This window comes from Mugil cephalus, chromosome 9, assembly GCF_022458985.1.
Source record: "Mugil cephalus isolate CIBA_MC_2020 chromosome 9, CIBA_Mcephalus_1.1, whole genome shotgun sequence".
Taxonomy (NCBI): domain Eukaryota; kingdom Metazoa; phylum Chordata; class Actinopteri; order Mugiliformes; family Mugilidae; genus Mugil; species Mugil cephalus.
Genome location: NC_061778.1, coordinates 658450 through 678143, shown reverse-complemented (window position 1 = coordinate 678143; position 19694 = coordinate 658450). Strand labels below are relative to the sequence as shown.

The window sequence follows — 19694 nt, the reverse complement described above, 5'->3', positions numbered from 1 at the left end:
CATCTAAGTGGTTGTTTTATGTTATGTTTATTTTCAGGGAGTGAAGTTGTTTGTTGCGTGATTAGCATGTGGTGCGTTAGCTCAGCGGCTTTAGCTTCAGGGTGTGAGAGCAGGTCTGGACTTTGTGTTCGGTCTCTGCTCATTTTTACCGTTACATTCACAGCATATGTTTGTGTTTCTATTTGGAGGCTGATGGATGGTTTCCTGTTGGCACGGCAACAAGAAGAGCTGAGCACAAAGGAAAAACCCAAAGGGAAGCAGAGACGCAGGACAGGTGGAGGACAGGTGGAGGACAGGTGCTGAGACGACAGGAGGCAGAGCAGGAGGAGCAGGAGGAGGAGCAGGAGGAGGAGGAGGAGGAGCAGGAGGAGGAGGAGGAGGAGCAGGAGGAGGCAGAGCAGGAGGAGGAGGAGGAGGAGGAGGAGGGTGCATTTGAGGTGAACTCAGACTGTGGGAAAATCAGATATAATATATCACCAGACTCTGGTTTATGCTGCTATGTTGCTGTTTTATTTATTTTATTATTCATCACTTTCTTTCATTCTTTATCTATATTGGTTCTATTTAGTTTTATAAATTATAGTTAATTATGGGAAATGATCCAGGACCTGGAATCATCATTTTGTTCCATCTCATGCTTCTGTTTGGTGACAAATGACAAATAAAAATCCCTGAATCCTTGAATCAACTAAACTCTGGGCCGAGGTCAGAACCAGAACCAGAACCAGAACCAGGGAGCTGGATCACATTTACCCTGGTTGGTTTGAATCCACTCTCTTTGCTCTTTGTCTTTCAGGTACCTGGCTGGTAGGCGGAGCCCAGGTAGGCGGAGCCCAGGTGGGCTAATCGGGGCTAACTCGTTTGTTGTTCCCACCTTTGGACCTGTTTGGACCTTAATAAATGTTCTTCACCCTCAGACTGATCCATTGGTTCTGGTTCCTTTATAAAACTCTGACCTCAGCCCACAGGTCCAGTGACTGTATGAACTTCATCCTCACAGCTTCACCTTTTCTAGTCGTTTCTCATTTTTCTTTCAGCTCCGTCTCGTTATTCACTGACCTGGATGTTTTTTACACGCTGCACTTTTAAAACATTCTTCATCTGAATTCTGCAGCTTCTTGTGTCTGTGTGTTTTTCAGTTTGGTCGTTATTGTGAATTCTTTGGTTTCAGCCTAAAGTCGTGAGTCAGGATTAGTTTATTATGAACCTAAACTCTGGACCAGTTCACCTGAGAATCTAAACCTTTGGGAAATAACCTCAAATGTGTTTCTGTGGACATATGTTAAAGGTGTTTTTATTCATTCATGAATTCATTATTCATGCTTTTATTTTCCTTGTTTTTATCAGGCATTTTAATGTTTGTTTTTATTTCTTACAACTGTCTTGATTGGCTTTTCTGTTCTATCATCCATCCATTTATCATCCATCCATCTATTTATCATCCATCCATCCATCCATCCATCCATCCATCCATCCATCCATCCATCCATCCATCCATCCGTAGACAGGGAACAGGAAGCAAACGGAGTTTGTCTTATTTTATCAAGTGTTATTTACAACAGTGGTTCCACGTCACAGGAGGAGATAGAGTCGCTGTGTTTGTACAAACGGCCGCCGGTCAGATGGCAGCGCCCCCCGGTGGCAACAAGAGGAAACTGTTTCAAGAATAAATCTATGAAGAAGCAGATTTGAAGTTTCTAAATGTTTCCTGTCTGAGATAATTCTCGGTGTGAATGAGCTGAACTGTTTCTTTTCTCTCGTCACATCTGAGACTCATTATTTTATGCTGCACGAGACATTTTAATCTGCAAACAGGACAAAAAAGATGAAACTTGTGCAACATTTTTTGCACACAAATGAATAACGTTTGCAAATTAATTTAAAAAATAAAGAAAAGTTTGGATCTCTGTGCAAATAGAATCAATGAGAGTTCTTCAGCAGCCAAACACTTAGTAAAGTTTATGTGGTTCTGGTCTGATTCTGTTCCAGCAAAGATCTGCTGGACCAATCAAATCATGTGGGCGGGGCTTAACATAGTGAACAGGTTATCTGATTGGCTGGAGGGTACTCTAAGGAACTATTCTTCTTAATTCATCTCCATCAGTCACATCTATCACAGCTACAAGACGTTAGGAAGCGTTTTCATCTCAGGACGTTAAACGCTCAGATTAGTTCACATTAGTTGTTCAGGTCCAAATCTGAGTGGAGTTCCTCAGGGCTCTGCTCAGGACCCTCTTTTGTTCGTCGCCCCCAGGGAGGAGCTGCCGTCTGAAGGGTTGAACCATACGAGTCAACATTGCATAAAGAAATAAATCCATCATCAGAATAAAGCAGCGCGGATACGGAGGAACTGAACGGTCACAGTCGAGAGGTTCTGACGGAGCAGAGAGGAGTAAGGTCGGAGGTTTACACTGATCAACATTTCCACCGAGCAGGAGTGTGCGGCACTTTGATGGTGTGAGTGAGTTAGTGTCGGTTTGTGGGAGTTAAAGTGTTTCATTGTGGGTTCAGTGTCTGATGCTACGTGATGTCGACATGTGTGTTTGTTTGTCTGTATTTTCACTAATTGCACTTGAGGATGAGGACATGGAGATAAGACGACCCGTCAGAGGTCTGCAGGAGAACGGTTTCCAGCTTCCTCCTTCTTCTTCTTCTTTTCTGGAAATGTTTGAGACTTTAAAAACACAAAGACAAAAATAAACAGGGACTGAGTCGCCTTCATCTGGACTCAACCAGCTCTGGACCATCTGAACAAACTAAGCCCCACCCCTTTTCATCAGTGGTCCAATCAGAGCTCAGACTGTTTAGTAAAAGCCTCATTTCTCAGATGAACAAATGTCAATAACTTCCCAGACTAAGATCCATTAATTAGTGGTGGGGGGAGTTTCTGGTCCTCAGTGACCTGGTTCCTCTGAGAACCAGAAACTCTCAGGGTTCAGGTCTAATCTGAGCCTCTAAAACAAAAAAATCCATCGCATTCCTAAATCTGTATCATGTCTCCATGTGTCCCTGGTTCTGGTCCAGTGGTAGGTAGAGGTCCATCAGAGACAGCAGCTGGTACAGTATTACACTGACCACATAGTGGCGCTGCAGTCCAAGCTGTGGACGTCTGCTACAGGGAGACAGACGGACCTAGAGGAGGTTTCAGGAACAAAGCCGATGAACATGCTGTGGTCTGAACCCGTTCATGGTTTGAGTTTGTTAAGACGATAAAAACCCGTCACAGAGTTTAACGGTGACATCGTGAGCTGGTTGAGGTGAAGCCGAGTCAGAGAGAAGCAGCTGGAAAAATCATCATCATCATCATCATCAGGTTGAATAAACACATGTGACACGTGTCGAGCTAAAGGAGGTGAAGTCACATTCTGGGACACTTTACCCACCGTGGTCATAATGCAGCACGTTAACCTGAGTGTGAGGAGGCGGCGGCTCATTAACATACATGGATCTGATTGGCTGTTTCCACGCAGCCAGTAAAAAGAAGTGGAAGAGCTGCAGCGATCGGTCGGTGAATCAGAGCCGAGCTGAGGTCACGTTCTCCGACTTTAAAAGTTTGAACGGTTCTCGTTTGGAAGCAGAAACAGACGAGTTGAAACGTTCTCATCCAGTGGCTCCTCTGAGTTTTTAACTCTCCATCTTTGTTTCCTCATCAGAGACGGGTTCCTTGGAGCATTTCATGAGGAAACTTTCTTGATATTCTCCAGGATGACTGAGCTCTACGTCGTAAAGTACTGATGGACTGTGGTTCTTGTCATAATAATGATCAGAACATCAGTAGAGAACCATGGACCAGTTCTGATGGTCTCTGAGGAGCATCCTTCGGTTCTGACCACCACCGACACATCTTCTACATGACCTGGTCTCAGCTCTGGTTCTTAGGATCAACTATGAAGGTTCCCAAGTCAAAAACATCTTTTAATGGAAATGACTGAAGCTAAAGTCTGAAATATATTCTGGTTTGTTCCTTCATAGTAATGAATCTATAGTCTAGGAAACAATAAAGAGAAACCGCTGGATGAGATCAGACTTTGACCGTTTGGATCAGAGCTGGTAACGTGGTTCAATGACTCGATGACTCATTTACTCTGATTACTGAGAACTGTCTCTGGTTCCACAGATGGAGAATTTATATTCCAGCTGTGAAACCTTTTGTTTAAACTTCTGTTATATATTATTTTGTTTGCACCGTCCACAGAAAGAAAAGAGTAAAAAACCCTTTAGATATTAAAAGAACTGAACTGATTCCTCAACAGTCGCTGCAGCTCCGTGTTTTCATGTTAAAAACTAAAAACTAACCTTATAAAAAGCGTAAAGGAACAAACTGATTGGACAGGAGTTCTGTGCTGGGGCTTTAAACTCGGTCGTGTTCAGGCTGCAGCTCCACAGCTTTAAAATGTGCAGTATGACCATCAGGTAAAGTGTCACCTGTTCACTGATATGATACATCGTTAGAGACCTGGAGGACACCGTGTCCCCCGTCCAGAGGACAAGTGTTTTTCCTTTTTTTTTTTCTTACATTCTGTGCAAAATTAGACGAAAAGTAGTCCACGAATCAGCGTCAGTCTGTCTCTACACACTTCAGACTTCAGTCTTCTATTTACAGTTAGCGTCTAAGACGTTAGTACCATCGTCCCCGGGCGGGGATAAGACATTCCTCAGAGAGACAAAATCCACCTTAAGACTCAACTCTGAGACTCCCGGACCGACTCTGAGCTGCTGCTGCTCCAGCAGAGGGTAAAACGTGGGTTAGAGAAGCAGCGTTTACATTCATCTCCAGGGAAACGACCTGAAGCTCCAACGTCAAAAGAGTCGGAACCTCGGAAAAACTAAACCACAGCAGGAGCAGAAAACAGAACAGATGCAAAGAAACAGCAGCACGACAACGAGAGTCTGGGAGTCGTGTTCCACACTAGAACTCAGCAATGATGCTAATGCTAATTAGCATGCTAATGGCTAGCATGTGAGCACAGTTTGGTTTTGCAGGTATGGACCTGTACGAGGTTAGCAACCGTCAGCAGGTCAATAATAAGACATAACATCTTTCCTTACTGCGCTGAATGAATCTGAACCATGTGACCGATGGTGTCGTTAGGTAAAGAAAAGAAAAATGTCTGGAGCGCGACCGGCGCTGGAACAGGAACAATGGGAACAAACCCAGGTCCAGGCTCTCAGGTTCACGTGGGTTTGAAAACCTGTAGGTGCGTTTTTACTGACTCCAGCCCGTTAAATTACAGTCTTTTACTTTTTCAAACCCACCTGAGGCTCTGGACCTGGATCTTTTCTGCATAACTTTTCCATTTTCCTGTCAGGTAGTTGGTTAAAAGGTCACAAGTCAGATGTTAGTCAATGATTATGAGAAAACACTGAGAAGCAGCAGCGACGTCACTGATACGTACTCGGAATCAGGACCCGAGGGATTCTTCTCAATTCCAGTTCCGTCTTAAGGTGGATTTTGTCTTTTCCTTCATTTCTGAAAACAACCCGCTGCCATTGAGCTGTGTATTTAAAAGGCCTTCAGCAGGTAAAGACACAGGGCACACAGTGAAAGAGGAGGAATAGAAAAATAAAAAAACTGTGGCAGACACAATTAAGACGATCACCTCACTTCACTCTGTGGCAGAAAACAGAAAGTAAAAAATAACGGTTTCAGTGGAGGAGGAGGAGGAGGAAGAGGAGGAAGAGGAGGAGGAGGAGGAGGAGGAGGAAGAGGAGGAAGAGGAGCAGGAGGAGGAAGAGGAGGAGGAGGAGGAGATTTGTCAGTCTCAGAAGAACTTGTCGTCAATGCGGAAGTGTGGCCGTGTGACGTCGTCTGGGTTGATGAAGACCGAGATGGACTTCCCCGGGTTCTCGGTCACAAGCTGCTGCAGCTTCTTGGCGAGCCGGTCGTCGGGCTGATTCTCTCCGCCGGCGTCGGACTGAGGCGACGGCAAGTTGCTGGAGCTGCCTCGCCACTGCAGTTCCACCGTCAGCCTGTTGGCGGCCTTGGCGTGCTCGATGGTGGTGCGCAGGTGCTCGGCCGGGTCGGAGCGCACCGAGGAGAGTTTGCGGGCGTGGAGCATGGCGGTCTCGTCCGACAGGTGCTCCAACATGTTGCACTGGGGGATGAAGTAGTTGGGACACATCTTGTTGACCAGGCAGTGCTGCAGGTCGTCGATCAGGCCCAGCAGGAAGTGGGCGGAGAAGTCGTCCTGCGCCAGGTAGTTGGAGGGCAGGCGGTCGCAGGCCCACAGCATGATGCTGCGGAGGTGGTAGGGGCTGATGGCTTTGGGCCGGGACAGCAGCTTGATGATGATGGCCTTGCAGGCCTGGTACGCCTGCATCAGGCTGGACGAGATGCACTTCTTCAGCTGCACCTCGCTGCGGGCGAACGACAGGCGCCACTCGTTCTCCTTGCGGCCTTTGAAGGAGCAGGCGGGAACCAGGTAGAAGCCGCTGATCACCTCCTCCTCCGTGATCTTCCCGTCCCAGAAGTGGTTCTCCATCAGCCAGGACTGGGCCACGGCCGGCCAGCCTTTAAACGAGACCACGGGGACGATGTCGTAGAGCATCCGGCTGCTCCCCACCCCCAGGATGACCGAGATGATGGTGCCGTTCCTCTCCACCTTCTCCACCCTCGGCATCCCCCTCTGAGGCTTCTTCTGCACCTCCAGCAGCACCAGGGAGATGGACTGGTAGAACCAGTCGGCCACCAGCGTTGGGGAGAAGAAGTAGTTGGTGGTGCCATTGATGTGGTCCACGATGGTGCAGCAGTCCTTCCACTTGTTGATGGTTCCTTCGTCGAAGAGGCGGAGGCTGAGCCAGGAGTGGCCCAGGGCCGAGTGCCTCATGTCCAGGGTCACCGGCTGGTTGCGGTCGTGGAGCTTCAGCGCCGGGACCAACAGGGTGAAGTCCATGTCGTAGTCGGTGCCGCGGGCGTAGACGCTCAGCTCATCCAGATCCATGTCCACCACACCCTCACGGACGCCTCCAGACAGGAGCAGGTACTCGTTGGCCACCGGCAGCTTCTGGTCCAGCTTCTGGACCATTCCTGAGACACAGAGGAGGAGTCACGGGTTAGACACCTGGAGCTGGATCAGATTTAATATCAACACAGAGAAGTGAGAAGTGAAGCGTCTCTTTGGCTCAAAACCTCCTCCTCACAGGGATCAGCCCACTTCAGACCAAGTCCCTTTGGAGAATCTTACAGACGAGAACTCAACAAAGACTCTCTACAGCAGTAATTCTCAACTGGTGGGTCACGACCCAAAAGTGGTTTGTGTAGAGACGTGTTGGCTCTTCAAAGTGAATCGCAGAATTTTGTGTTTGTGGATAAAAACTGACGAAGCCGAATGTTTCCATGGAGCAGAGTTGGTCGTCTCAGATAAAGACACAGAATTAGATTTCTCTTTTTACACGAAAACACCAAGTGACTGTTTAAAAATGGCTTTAAAATTAAAATGAGATGAAATTCTTAGTGTCCAGCATCACTGGGTCTTCACTGAACCAGAACCAGAACCAATGATTTTCCTCCACTGAACAGTTTTTAGACGTCTCTTTAGAGCAGATGATAATAGCTAGCATAGCATAGCATGCTTCCCAGCGGTCTAAAACTAAACCAGGTAGATTTTCAGTAACGTTTCGCTCTAAGTGGTTTTAGCATGAATTAGCAGCGTTTAGCTTTCCAACACTCTTCTAACACTTCAAACATCAAAGCTCGTTACTTTACAGCGAGATAACTTTTCTTTCTTTTCTGGGGTTTTATTTGGTCGGCGAACTAAAGGTCTGAAGTTAAAAAGAGATCAAGTTCATAAAGAATCAGGTCTAATTGGTTCTGCAGATCTTCACTGGACCAGAATAAGTTCCCAACAACCGTCCTCCACTGAACAGGTTTTATTTTCTGCATCTATAAAACTTTTTTACTTCTAGAACCTGAACCAGGTCACGTGATGCTTCGCCACCACATCAGCTGTACTGTTGTTTTTCTCTGGAACCTTTCTTCTTCTCTCTTGTTTTTGTAGAATCTGAGTCAGACCGGACGGATCTTTGAGTTCACCCTCGGCCACTGGACTGAATCTGTCTGGACGGGTTTTTTCAGCTCTGTTGAACTCGTGCTCTGTTCCTGGCTGAATTCCCGATGGTGGAGTCGAGAGGACGCAGGCGTTTCCACCTCAGGACTCTCGTTTTAAATCGCTCAAAGTTACAAAGGTTTAACCCCAGGATTCAACCTTTTAATGTGTCAGTCAACACTTAGTCAGACCAGCCTTAACGTTGGTCCACAACAAACATCTGATCTACACCGAAGAGGACTGGAACCTCCCAACACATTTCTTTTCATCATGCACTTCAATGAAATCATCGAGCTTCTGGGACGATAACAACCTCATCACGAGGCTGTTTCAGGCTGTTAGATGAAGCGGTGAAACTAGACCTGGGACCGGGCTTCAGAACCAAACAAATCCTTTCTCCTTTAGCTCCAAACACAGTCTAGTCTTCAGTACCAGGACTTTAAAGAGACTGAACCTGAAGCAGAGACTGTTCCCGAGGAGAAACCACAGCATCTTGAAGAGGAGGCCTCACTGGTGCCAGATGGAATAAATCAATCAATAAATAAATAGTGTCTTTAATATTCTCCCATTGTCCCAAGTCTAGTTTCGTGACTTCATCTAACTTCCTGCAGGACATGTTGTTCTGGTCGATATCGTTTCTAAAGGTCGACTCTTTTCTTAAAGTGCACGATGATGTTTCATTTTATTCCTCATGTATTGTGGCCCTCACACTCTTCTAGTGTGACTGGATCTACGAAGGCACCAAACCTTCATCATCTCTGTTAGAATATTTAACAAATATCTTCCATGCTAACAGTTAGCTTGCACATACTAGCCACACGTCACAGCAAAACAAACCCCAACTTCAGATATGATTTAGATTCAGATTTGATTTAGATTTAGATTCAGATTTGATTTAGATTCAGATTTAGATATGATTTAGATTTAGATTTGATTTAGATTTAGATTTGATTCAGATTTAGATTCAGATTCAGATTTAGATTCAGATTTAGATTTAGGTTTAGATTTAGATTCAGATTTAGATTTGATTTAGATTTAGGTTTAGATTCAGATTCAGATTCAGATTTGATTTTGATTTTGATTTGATTTAGATTTAGATTTGATTTAGATTCAGATTCAGATTTAGGTTCAGATTAGATTTGATTTAGATTTAGATTTACATTTGATTCAGATTTAGGTTCAGATTCAGATTTAGATTTAGATTCAGATTAGATTTGATTTAGATTTGATTTAGATTTAGATTTAGATTCAGATTCAGATTTAGATTTACATTTGATTTAGATTTAGATTCAGATTTAGATTCAGATTTACATTTGATTTACATTTGATTTAGATTTAGACTGACACCTCACTGGATCCAACAGACCGTCCCCGTCACCATGTTCGTCCCAGCTGTGTCTCGTTACGGTGGTGAGGTCCTAGTTCACCAAGACACAGTCATTTTAAAGACAAACATGAGTTTAAAACAAAGATGTGGACATTACATCCTTCTTCTTCCTGCCACTCGGAGACAGAGCACGGACTTTAAAAAGAAGAAGAGGAGGACGAAGAGAAGGAGGAGTAAATGAGCAGGAGGATGAGGGAAACAGGGGGAAGAGGATGATGAAGAGGAGAAGTAAGAAGTATAAGATGCTGCGTTCAGGGACAGACCCAGAATGAGGAGCTTTAGGCTTCGCCCTCTGGTTCAGATTTACTGGAAAACTTGAGTGAAGACGAATCAATGAAGAAATAAAAGCTGAGAACAGATCCTCCATGAAACCAGCACCTCCTCCTCCTCCTCCTCCTCCACCTCCTCCTTCATTCTGTGTCTGACTCATCAAATAATAAACTAATAACAAACACCTGAACGCATCAACACGAGGGGGAACCATGACACTGAATGCACCACAGGTGCTGGACCTCCTCCTCCTCCTCCTCTTCTCCCTGTTCTGTCCCCTTCTCCTCCCATTTATCTTCCCCTCCCTCCTCCCTGTTCTGCAGCATCCACCTGAACGCATCACTGGTCCAGGTGGAGTGCAGCATCCACCTGGACGCACCGCGCACCGGTTACCGGTACCGGTACCGGTACCGGGCTCGGTCCCTCGGTCCCTCGGTCCGCGGTCCTCACCCAGCATGGAGAAGATGAAGTCCTTGGCCGTGTGGATCTCCAGCGCCCGCTGGTCGTCGTACTCCCGCTGGTCGTGTTTGCTGAACTCCTGGATGAGCCGGTTCAGGTCCTCCATGCGGGCCGCCGACCTGAAGTCGAGTTCGGGCCCGACGCCGCCTCCTCCTCCGTGGGGGAGCCGTCCTGCGGTGGCCATGGTGGGGCTGTTCCCGAGGCTTCCCACCGAGCCAGCCCGAGCGGAGAGAGCAGGGGCCGCCATCTTTCCTCCGCGGTCACACACAACAGGTTCAACGCGGCCGACACCAGACACTAGCGCTGCTACTGGTCCGAGCCGAGCCGAGCCGAACCGAGCGGAACCGAGCCGAGCCGAGCCGAGTCTGACCACACCAAACACAAGCAGCGGAAACAGCTGCGCCACTCCCGCCTTCAAAATAAATGCGTCGTACATTTAAAAAGATTTGTTTTCATCCGTTTACTTCACACTGAGCTATTACATGCGAGGATGAATTAGCAAGACATTCATTTGTTTTCCCTGACACCTGGAATTAAACAGAAATTACACTTTTTTTTTGTTTAGAAATGTCCAGATGTTCATTACATGCTTTGTAATAGTTCAGTTCATTAAAGATAAACACTTTCATGATGCTTTTTGCACTAAAACAAGGGGAAACATTTTTAGTTGTCGTTATTTATAGGTTAATATGCTGATGTGTCCGTTGTTGTGGCCTCTGAACTAAAATTAGTTTGTTTGTTTAATTGAATAAAAATTAAGGAATAACAACAAATGTGTAACTTTACACTCTTGCCCTAAAAGGTTACAGAAACAATTTAACCCCTTTTCATCAGTTCAATACTGGTTTTTGATACAGATGCTTTAACTCTTAAGTAGTTTTTTTTTTTTTTTATCATTTTTTGCCTTTCTGTTTTTTCCTTGTGTGTGTGTATATACAAGGAATTTTACTATAACTTAATTTCATTTAATGTGTTGGGGAAAATCCTGATTAATACGTATATATATTGTTAACTTGTACGTCTATGTTTTACTGTGAAATCCTTGACTGGATGTTCCGGTTCGTGTTGTTCGCGGTTGGCGCTGCTGCTGAGTGACCCGGAAGTGATCGACTCTTTGGGGTCGCTTGGGTCCAACATGGAGTCCGTCTTGCTCAGATCCATCAGAAGACAGAGCTCCATAAAGAGGACACAGATTATTATCCACAGCCGCAGAGGAGCAGCTTTCTCCGGCTGAAAGAGGAGCGGAGCTCCGCCGCTCGGAGCTAACTCTGTTAGCTTCTCTGTTAGCTTAGCTCAGAATCCCGTATTAATCCTTAGAGGAAATTCGTTAGCTGCTGGCTATCTGCCGTCTCTGTGGTTGCTCTATAAAGTTCAGTTTGAGTGAATGTGTCGTTTATTTCATTTATGAGACTTCACTATTTCCATGTTTTATTGTGTGTCGTAAAGTATTAAACAACTTTTATCCACTTCGGTTCCTTTGTCTCTTTACTGTTTTGTGTTGATTGAATGTTGACTGTCTTGGGGCTAAACTAAATAATGGAAACATGTTTCAGTCCGGTCCAGTTTATCACCAGCTTACTGACACTGCTTCAACATTAACTCATTTATTCACTCATTTAGAAGGTTTATCTACAATTTAAAGACTTAGAGATAGGTTTTATAATTATAGTAATTATAAAACTTTTTATAATCATAGGATGAACAAATGAACTCTGCGTGCTTTAAGACACATTTGAGATTAATGCCTCTAGCATTTCCTGCATCCGTTGGTTTAAACCTTTAAAAGCAGGTTTTTTTCTTTCGCCATCATCCATTTCTTTATCCATCTGATCTGGATCAAACACACTGAAACACCACAGGGTTCTGACTGATAATTTATTAACATATATTTCCATTACAATCATAAATAGAACTACCTCCACCATCCAGAATAAAACATTAGAATAATGAAGTTTCATCGATGAACTCAGACATGTTTATAATGTGAAAGGACTAAAACCAGACAATTTAATATAAATAATGATGGTTTTGATTCTTTTAAGTCATAAGTGTAGATTGTAAAGAAAGAGACAAAGAGGGAAATAAAGAGATCTTTAGCTTTTTACGTGGTGTTGACGTGTTGTTGATGTGTTGATGGCGTAGTATTGATGTGTTGTTGATGTGTTGATGGCGTGGTGTTGATGTGTTGTTGATATGTTGATGCCGTGGTGTTGATGTGTTGTTGATATGTTGATGCCGTGGTGTTGATGTGTTGTTGATATGTTGATGGCGTGGTGTTGATGTGTTGATGCCGTGGTGTTGATGTGTTGATGGCGTGGTGTTGATGGCGTAGTGTTGATGTGTTGTTGATGTGTTGATGGCGTGGTGTTGATGTGTTGATGGCGTGGTGTTGATGGCGTGGTGTTGATGTGTTGATGGCGTGGTGTTGATGGCGTGGTATTGATGTGTTGATGGCGTGGTGTTGATGGCGTGGTGTTGATGTGTTGATGGCGTGGTGTTGATGGCGTGGTGTTGATGTGTTGATGTGTTGATGGCGTGGTGTTGATGTGTTGATGTGTTGATGGCGTGGTGTTGATGGCGTGGTGTTGATGTGTTGATGTGTTGATGGCGTGGTGTTGATGTGTTGATGTGTTGATGGCGTGGTGTTGATGTGTTGTTGGCGTGTTGATGGCGTGGTGTTGATGTGTTGATGGCGTGGTGTTGATGTGTTCGATGGCGTGGTGTTGATGGCGTAGTGTTGATGTGTTGATGGCGTGGTGTTGGTGTGTTGATGGCGTGGTGTTGATGGCGTGGTGTTGATGTGTTGATGGCGTGGTGTTGATGGCGTGGTGTTGGTGTGTTGATGGCGTGGTGTTGATGGCGTGGTGTTGATGTGTTGATGGCGTGGTGTTGATGTGTTGATGGCGTGGTGTTGATGGCGTGGTTTTGATGTGTTGATGCCGTGGTGTTGATGTGTTGATGGCGTGGTGTTGATGGCGTGGTGTTGATGTGTTGATGGCGTGGTGTTGATGTGTTGATGGCGTGGTTTTGATGTGTTGATGCCGTGGTGTTGATGTGTTGATGGCGTGGTGTTGATGGCGTGGTGTTGATGGCGTGGTGTTGATGTGTTGATGGCGTGGTTTTGATGTGTTGATGCCGTGGTTTTGATGTGTTGATGCCGTGGTTTTGATGTGTTGATGGCGTGGTGTTGATGTGTTGATGGCGTGGTTTTGATGTGTTGATGGCGTGGTGTTGATGTGTTGATGGCGTGGTGTTGATGTGTTGATGGCGTTGTTGTTGATGGTGTTTGATTGGCCGTGGTGTTGATGTGTTGATGGCGTGGTGTTGATGGCGTGGTGTTGATGTGTTGATGGCGTGGTCTTGATGTGTTGATGTGGTATTGCCGTGTTTGTGAGATGATGTTAACACGTCTTTAAAATGAATCCGTTAACAGCTTCTTATCTGAGCTGTTCATCTTTTCATACGTCTCAGACGTGCTGAGTTCAGGACCTCAGGATCTTGATTCCCTTCATGGCGACACACACCATCTCCTGCAGCTTCTCCAGAGGAAACCTTATAATCTCGAAGCCATCGTAATCCTTGGTCTTCTTGGTCGTCTCCATGAAGTCCAGCATCCAGGAGAACTCGTTCTTCACAACGGCCGGAGCCTCTCGTTGAATGTTCCTCCAGTTGGTGGCCTGAGGATGAGAAACAGATGAACTTTAACCTCCCTGTTCTCCCTCTGGTTCATGGTGATGTTCTGTTACTTTGGAGAGGAGCTCATCTTCTTTACTTTAATTATTTACTGTGTGAAATGTACATGGATGGTTCCTCACTATGTTACAGAATATTGAATATTACGTGTTGTATTCAAATGCTCAGGTTAATGCTAAGTTCAGAATATCCGGTAACTGAAAGGACTACGCATTCCAGTCCCTGCTAGGTCAGCACTTCCTTTGAATTAGCAAATTAGCACAATACTATATTGATGCCCGAGGGGATATTGTGTCCTGTTGTTTGTCCCGTCCATTTGTTCACATGCAGTGATGTGTACAGTTGGAGCAGTGGGCTGAAGCTCCTCTGGTGGCTGCGCCCGGGCAGCATATTGGGGGTTAGGTGGTTGTTCAGGGCACCACAGCCATGGACAGGGCGGGAGGCGAACCTGCGACCCTTTAAAAGCTGTGCCTCTCACCACTGCTTCACAGCCCCCACCCCCTCTTGATGGGGTGCCTTAAAAAGACCATGTTGTTCTTCACTGTGTTATCATCAGTCGTGTTCCCCGGCCTCTCTGGGGGTTTCTGAGCCAAGGCAGGTCATTTAGCAGCCCATACAATGTCCTCCTGCTTCAGCCACAACCAGCGGCAGTGGTGGCGGTGATGTTCTATAACGCCAACCTCCCTGTGGAGCCTTGTGGTGGACCCCCCCAAAGTATTACTTATCTTATCTCAACCCACTTCCACTGGAAACACCTGAACCTTCTAACCTAGTCCATCTGCCTCAACTGCTGGATCAGCACATCACAGGCTTTTCCCTTCAGTAGAGTCTTTCCACAGGACTGTGAGCTCCACAACGAGGACACGGTGGCAGTAGTTGGACGTGGGTCAAGGTCAGGACACAAGCTGGTCTGAGCTTCTCAGGAGGGAAGGTGAGTCTTTGATGTAGGTCCACACTCATTTCCTCTGGCTGATGTCAACAGGCGGGAGGTTACCCCTCCACGGGCAGAGGATGTGAAGTGTGGGAGAGGAGGCTTTTTTTTTTTTTTTTTTTGGGGGGGGGGGGTATTGACTGAGGCCAGGAACCCCAGTACCTGACTGTGGCGTCAGGTATATCTCCCCTGCCTCAAGCTGGTCTTGCACCTCACCAGGATGTGTTTCAGGGATGCTGGGACTGCTGGTAGTGAGTGATGTTTGGTGGTGGTTGGAGAGGCCGTAGGATTGGTAGCCACGTTTCCATCAGTCTGCCCCAGGGCAGCCGTGACTACTGACGTAGTTTACCACCACCAGGGTGTGACTGTGTGAGCGAATGAATAATGTATTCAATGTAAAGCGTCTTTGAGTGTCTATGATAAAGTGCTATATAAAACCAAGGCATGATTACTGACTTTATAGATGAAGAAATCCAGAGCTTCTACATCCCAGGTGATCAGAAGACTTGGAACCTCATCAGCAAGACCTGCACAAAAAAAGGAGAAGAAGAACATACATGAAGATATAAAAACTTTTAAACACATTTTAATCACAAATGCTACTAAAAGAACCCAATCAAACACATTAAAGACAAATATTAGAATAAAAAAAGTCAATATCCCAGATCAGAGAGGATTTAACCAGAGTCCATGAGTGTTTCCATCAATGTGATGAGACTCAGGTCCTGGTTTAGTTTCTATGAATCAGGGATTTGTCTCATGTTTGTGTTGAAGTGTGTGATGACAACAGATCAAAGGAGCTTTGTGAGGAGCTCAGAAAAAGAGTTGTTGTTGCTCATCAGGCTGGAAAACGTTCCACAACCATCTGTAAAGAGTCTGGAAGCCACAAATAATCCACAGAGAGTCAGACAGATTGAAGACGACTGTTCCCCTCGACAGGAGTGGTCCACCAACAAACATCACTCCATCATAGTGGGAGAGGAACCAGAGGAACCAGGGGAACTTCTAAGCAGCTAAAGGCCTCTCTCACATTGGCTGATGTTCATGTTGATGAATCCACTCAACAACCAAAGACACTGCTCTCTGTCCACAAAGGACATGTGGGACAATGTTTAGTGGACAGATGAGACCAGAGTAGAACAGTTTGGTTTAAATGTTTGGAGATGAACCAACACTGCATTCCAGCATCAGAACCTCATCCCTCCATGAAACATGGGGGCGCTAATGTCCTGGTTTGGGCCTGTTCTGCTGCATCTGCTCATCATTGATGGACCAATGAACTGTGAATTCTACCAGTGAACTCTAAAAGAAAATGTCAGGACATGAGTCCATGAGCTGTTGTGATGACATGAGGTTCTGTGTTTATGTCTCAGTTCTTACTGTTCATGGCGCTGACCAGCATGTAAACAGCTTCCTTCACACCCGTGGAAACGTTAGGAAAATCCAGGACGTCCAGGAAGGAGGCGACGGTCTGATTCTGAGGACGCTCATAGGTCCCTTTAATGGACTGATCCAACTGAGAGGAGGAGGAGGACATCATTATCATCATCATCATCATCATCACCATCAGTTCATGTATTTAACATTGAAGTTGCAGATATTTAGGACTGGACTCATCAGGCTCCTGACTGGTCACTGATCCAGGTTTAGCTCCAGGATCTGAACCAGACCAGGAGTCCATCATCTCACCGTCTCCTCCAGCTCAGAGAGGCCGTCCTGGTTCTTCAGGACGTCACAGAGTTTCTTCAGCAGCTCACGACGGGTCGACTCAGGAAGATCTGCCAGCGGCTGCATTGTAGATAGATTCATCTCCAACTCTGCAAGAAACAGCTTCAAGTTTCACTTATCAAACTCCTACATGTGATTTAGTGATTTAGTCTAGTAAGTTAAAACACCATTAACTGCATTTAAAAATGATCTTTTACTCAGATTTAAATCAGTTTCCATCTAAACATACAGAGAATTAAAGTTGTGGGTAAAACGCAGTTTGAAGGATTGAGGCAGGAAATGATTCAAGACATTTTGAGCATAGACTGGTCATGGCTCCCACATAATGTGGCCACTGACAGTATATGAGGTCCCTTCTTCCTGTTAAAGGGAGTTTTTTTGCCTCAGATCTTGGCACATGAGATTGTAACATCTCATTCTGTGTAGTAATGAGTGTGATGATAAACAGAAAGTCTCGCTCACCTTTCATTGCCAGGAGTTCAGGATCAAGTTTTCTCCGAGGGGCTGAAAACAGACGTCAAGATCCATAAATGCTTGAGTCAAGATTTTACTGACTGTACACATGAAGACAATGAAGATCAAAATAAAATGTCTGACTTTAGTTTGAAGAAAAGTTGAAACAACTTACGGGGAGTTCCTCCTATACTATCACTGAGTGGGATTTCTGAATGAGATGAGAGAAAAAAGACAAAGGTAAAAAAAATGAGTTCTACTCTGAAACACACTGACAGCGTTCTTACTCAGTTCATCGTCTTCTATTATGATCTCTGCGAGGCCGTAGGCAAAGATGGATCTTTGTGGAACAGTGAAGGACATCTGCTCCTTCTTGCTGCCCTGAGGAAACATTCAGATTCATTTATTAAACCTTGGTAAGACTTTAAAGACAGAGACATGAGTCCTGATCTGATCACACCAAGACAAGAACTAAACCCACAGAAGAACTGAAGCAGCTTTAAAACTGAATCCAACAACCAAACATAAGACCAAGACGTCTGGACCGGAAGACGTTTCGTCCAAGGATCAGATCCAGGTGAGTATCAGGTCATTATCAGACTCTGGTCATGTCAAAAACCTAAAACCTAAAACCCTAACCCTCTCCACCAAACATTCAGAACTGAAAACTTAGAGGAAACGTCTTCTAGTCCAGATGTCAAGATAAGATAAGATAAGATAAGATAAGATAAGATAAGATAAGATAAGATAAGATAAGATAAGATAAGATAAGATAAGATAAGATAAGATTCAAATGTTACAGCAGTACAAGTCAAGAAAAAACAGTGACCAGAAAAGAAATGAAATAGCAGGCGGCAAAAAGGCTAAAATAAGACAAAGACAACAGACAGCAAAAAGACTAAAATAGGACAAAGACAAGAGACAACAAAAAGACGAAAATAGGACAAAGACAAAAGGCAGCAAAAAGACTAAAATAGACTACATATCATCTCAGTGAGGTCAGCGCTGTGTTCTGTTGATTCATTTTGTTGAGTCATCTTGTTTTGTTAGATGAAGGTTTAAAACTATAGTCTGGATGACTTCATCCTCAATGACCTGTGAACATTGTTTCTCTGTGGAAACCAGGGCTGGGTATCGACTACCGATACATTTTAGGTATCGACCGAAACAACCCAGTACAAAGAAACTGCATCTGTCCAATGAGTACTCCAATCGGTTCTTTTTGGACCAGATCTAGAAAAAATGGCTTCGTGTGCAACCAATCACCACGAGTGTTCTTTGATTCAACACGCTGTGCGATTGGTCGATGACTGTAGTTTGTTTGGTGGTAAAGCAGCTTTTCATGCAGCGTCTGTAGTGGTTTTGGCTCTTCAACGTTCCGAGATTCCACCAAAAACGCTCATAAGTACAACTGTACTACCCACCTGCTGGTACTAGTAAATGCATGAAATGCATTATTACTAGATTATTTGGGGGAATATGAGCGACCTGATAAAGCTCCTCATCAAACAGAGGAAACCTGAGGCTGGACAACTGCTCCGTGTCCACAAGACATCATCTTCTCAACATGACGATAACTTCAGGTGATACATAAATGGCTACTAGGCGAACTGTACTCATGCTTTGTGTGGCATGTTGCAGTAGTAGCTGTGTGTGCTAACGCTAACGTAAGATGTGGAGACTGAGGATACTGGTTCATGGTTGTGATGTTGATGAATTACACAGCCCAAATAATAGTTTGCTCTGAAGGTTTGTAAAGCACTTGCAAAATGTATTGGTGTACAGATATTTAGAGTGGGAAGGAGTGGTGACATTTAAATGACTGGTTGCTTCTGTTGATTAACATTGAATGAAGTGAAAAACAAACTGAATGAAGTAGTCAGCTGGTGTCAGTGTCCATACACAGCCCCAGAGGAAACACTGACCTTCACAGACAGACCCAGCAGTTTCTCACAGAATGCTGACATGGATCCTTCGTTCTTGGACGCCCTGATGAGTTTGACGTCGCTGGTGTTGTAGACAATCTGGTTGACACATGCAAGTTTTTCTGTCTTCTCCAGTTTCAGCTCGTTCACTATGCTGTGGTTTAATTTGCTGCAGAATAAATCAGTGTCAGATTTATTTTTGAAAAACCGGGAAACAGAAAGACAGAGGTGTTGTTCTGTACCTGCCACTCATCGCATGAACATCGATTTCCTTCTTCTTCAGACTGACAGGTTCGGTCAGTCCGTCCAGTCTGTCTCTACCACCACAGATTTCTGCTCGAAGGCTCCTGGATCCTCCACCAACGCTGGCCGTCCCCCCGACCTTCGACAAAGAACTGAAGTCCTTCACCAGCACTTTCTCGTCACAATCTGGGAGGAGATTGAAAATAAATTCACTACTTCCTTCTTTGTTTCTTTCTTTCCTTCTTTGTTTGTTTGTTTGTTTCTTTCTTTCTGTCTTTGCGTATCAGACTACTCACGTAGGGTCGGCTCTTGATTTTCCTCCAACAGTTGTGGTAGTTTGATGTTCAGAGGTTCATACGATAGGAGTTTAAGGACTCCCTTCTTTCTGACTTTGACCAGAGTCATCAGCTCCACGTTCACCAGTAGGTCCTTGTTGGGGATCAGAGTTTTTTCTGCACCCAGAGCCTCCACAATATTTCTGGCTTCGACCTCGAACATCTTCTGGAGACAAAGAACGGGAAGAACAGTTTAAACCGAACAGTTCTCCTGCTTCAGAGGTT

General features: G+C 45.0%; 1 protein-coding gene across 1 annotated transcript; it reads right to left on the bottom strand.

The window, feature by feature from the left end:
• Positions 1-1524: 1524 nt before the first annotated feature.
• On the bottom strand, positions 1525-10876 carry LOC125013955 (nucleotidyltransferase MB21D2). Its single transcript, XM_047594922.1, has 2 exons — positions 10153-10876; positions 1525-7027 (listed from the first exon to the last, which is right to left on the bottom strand). Exons 1-2 carry the CDS (start codon positions 10595-10597, stop codon positions 5763-5765), a joined length of 1710 nt encoding a protein of 569 aa, XP_047450878.1. The 5' UTR covers positions 10598-10876; the 3' UTR covers positions 1525-5762.
• Between the last annotated feature and the right edge of the window lie 8818 nt (positions 10877-19694).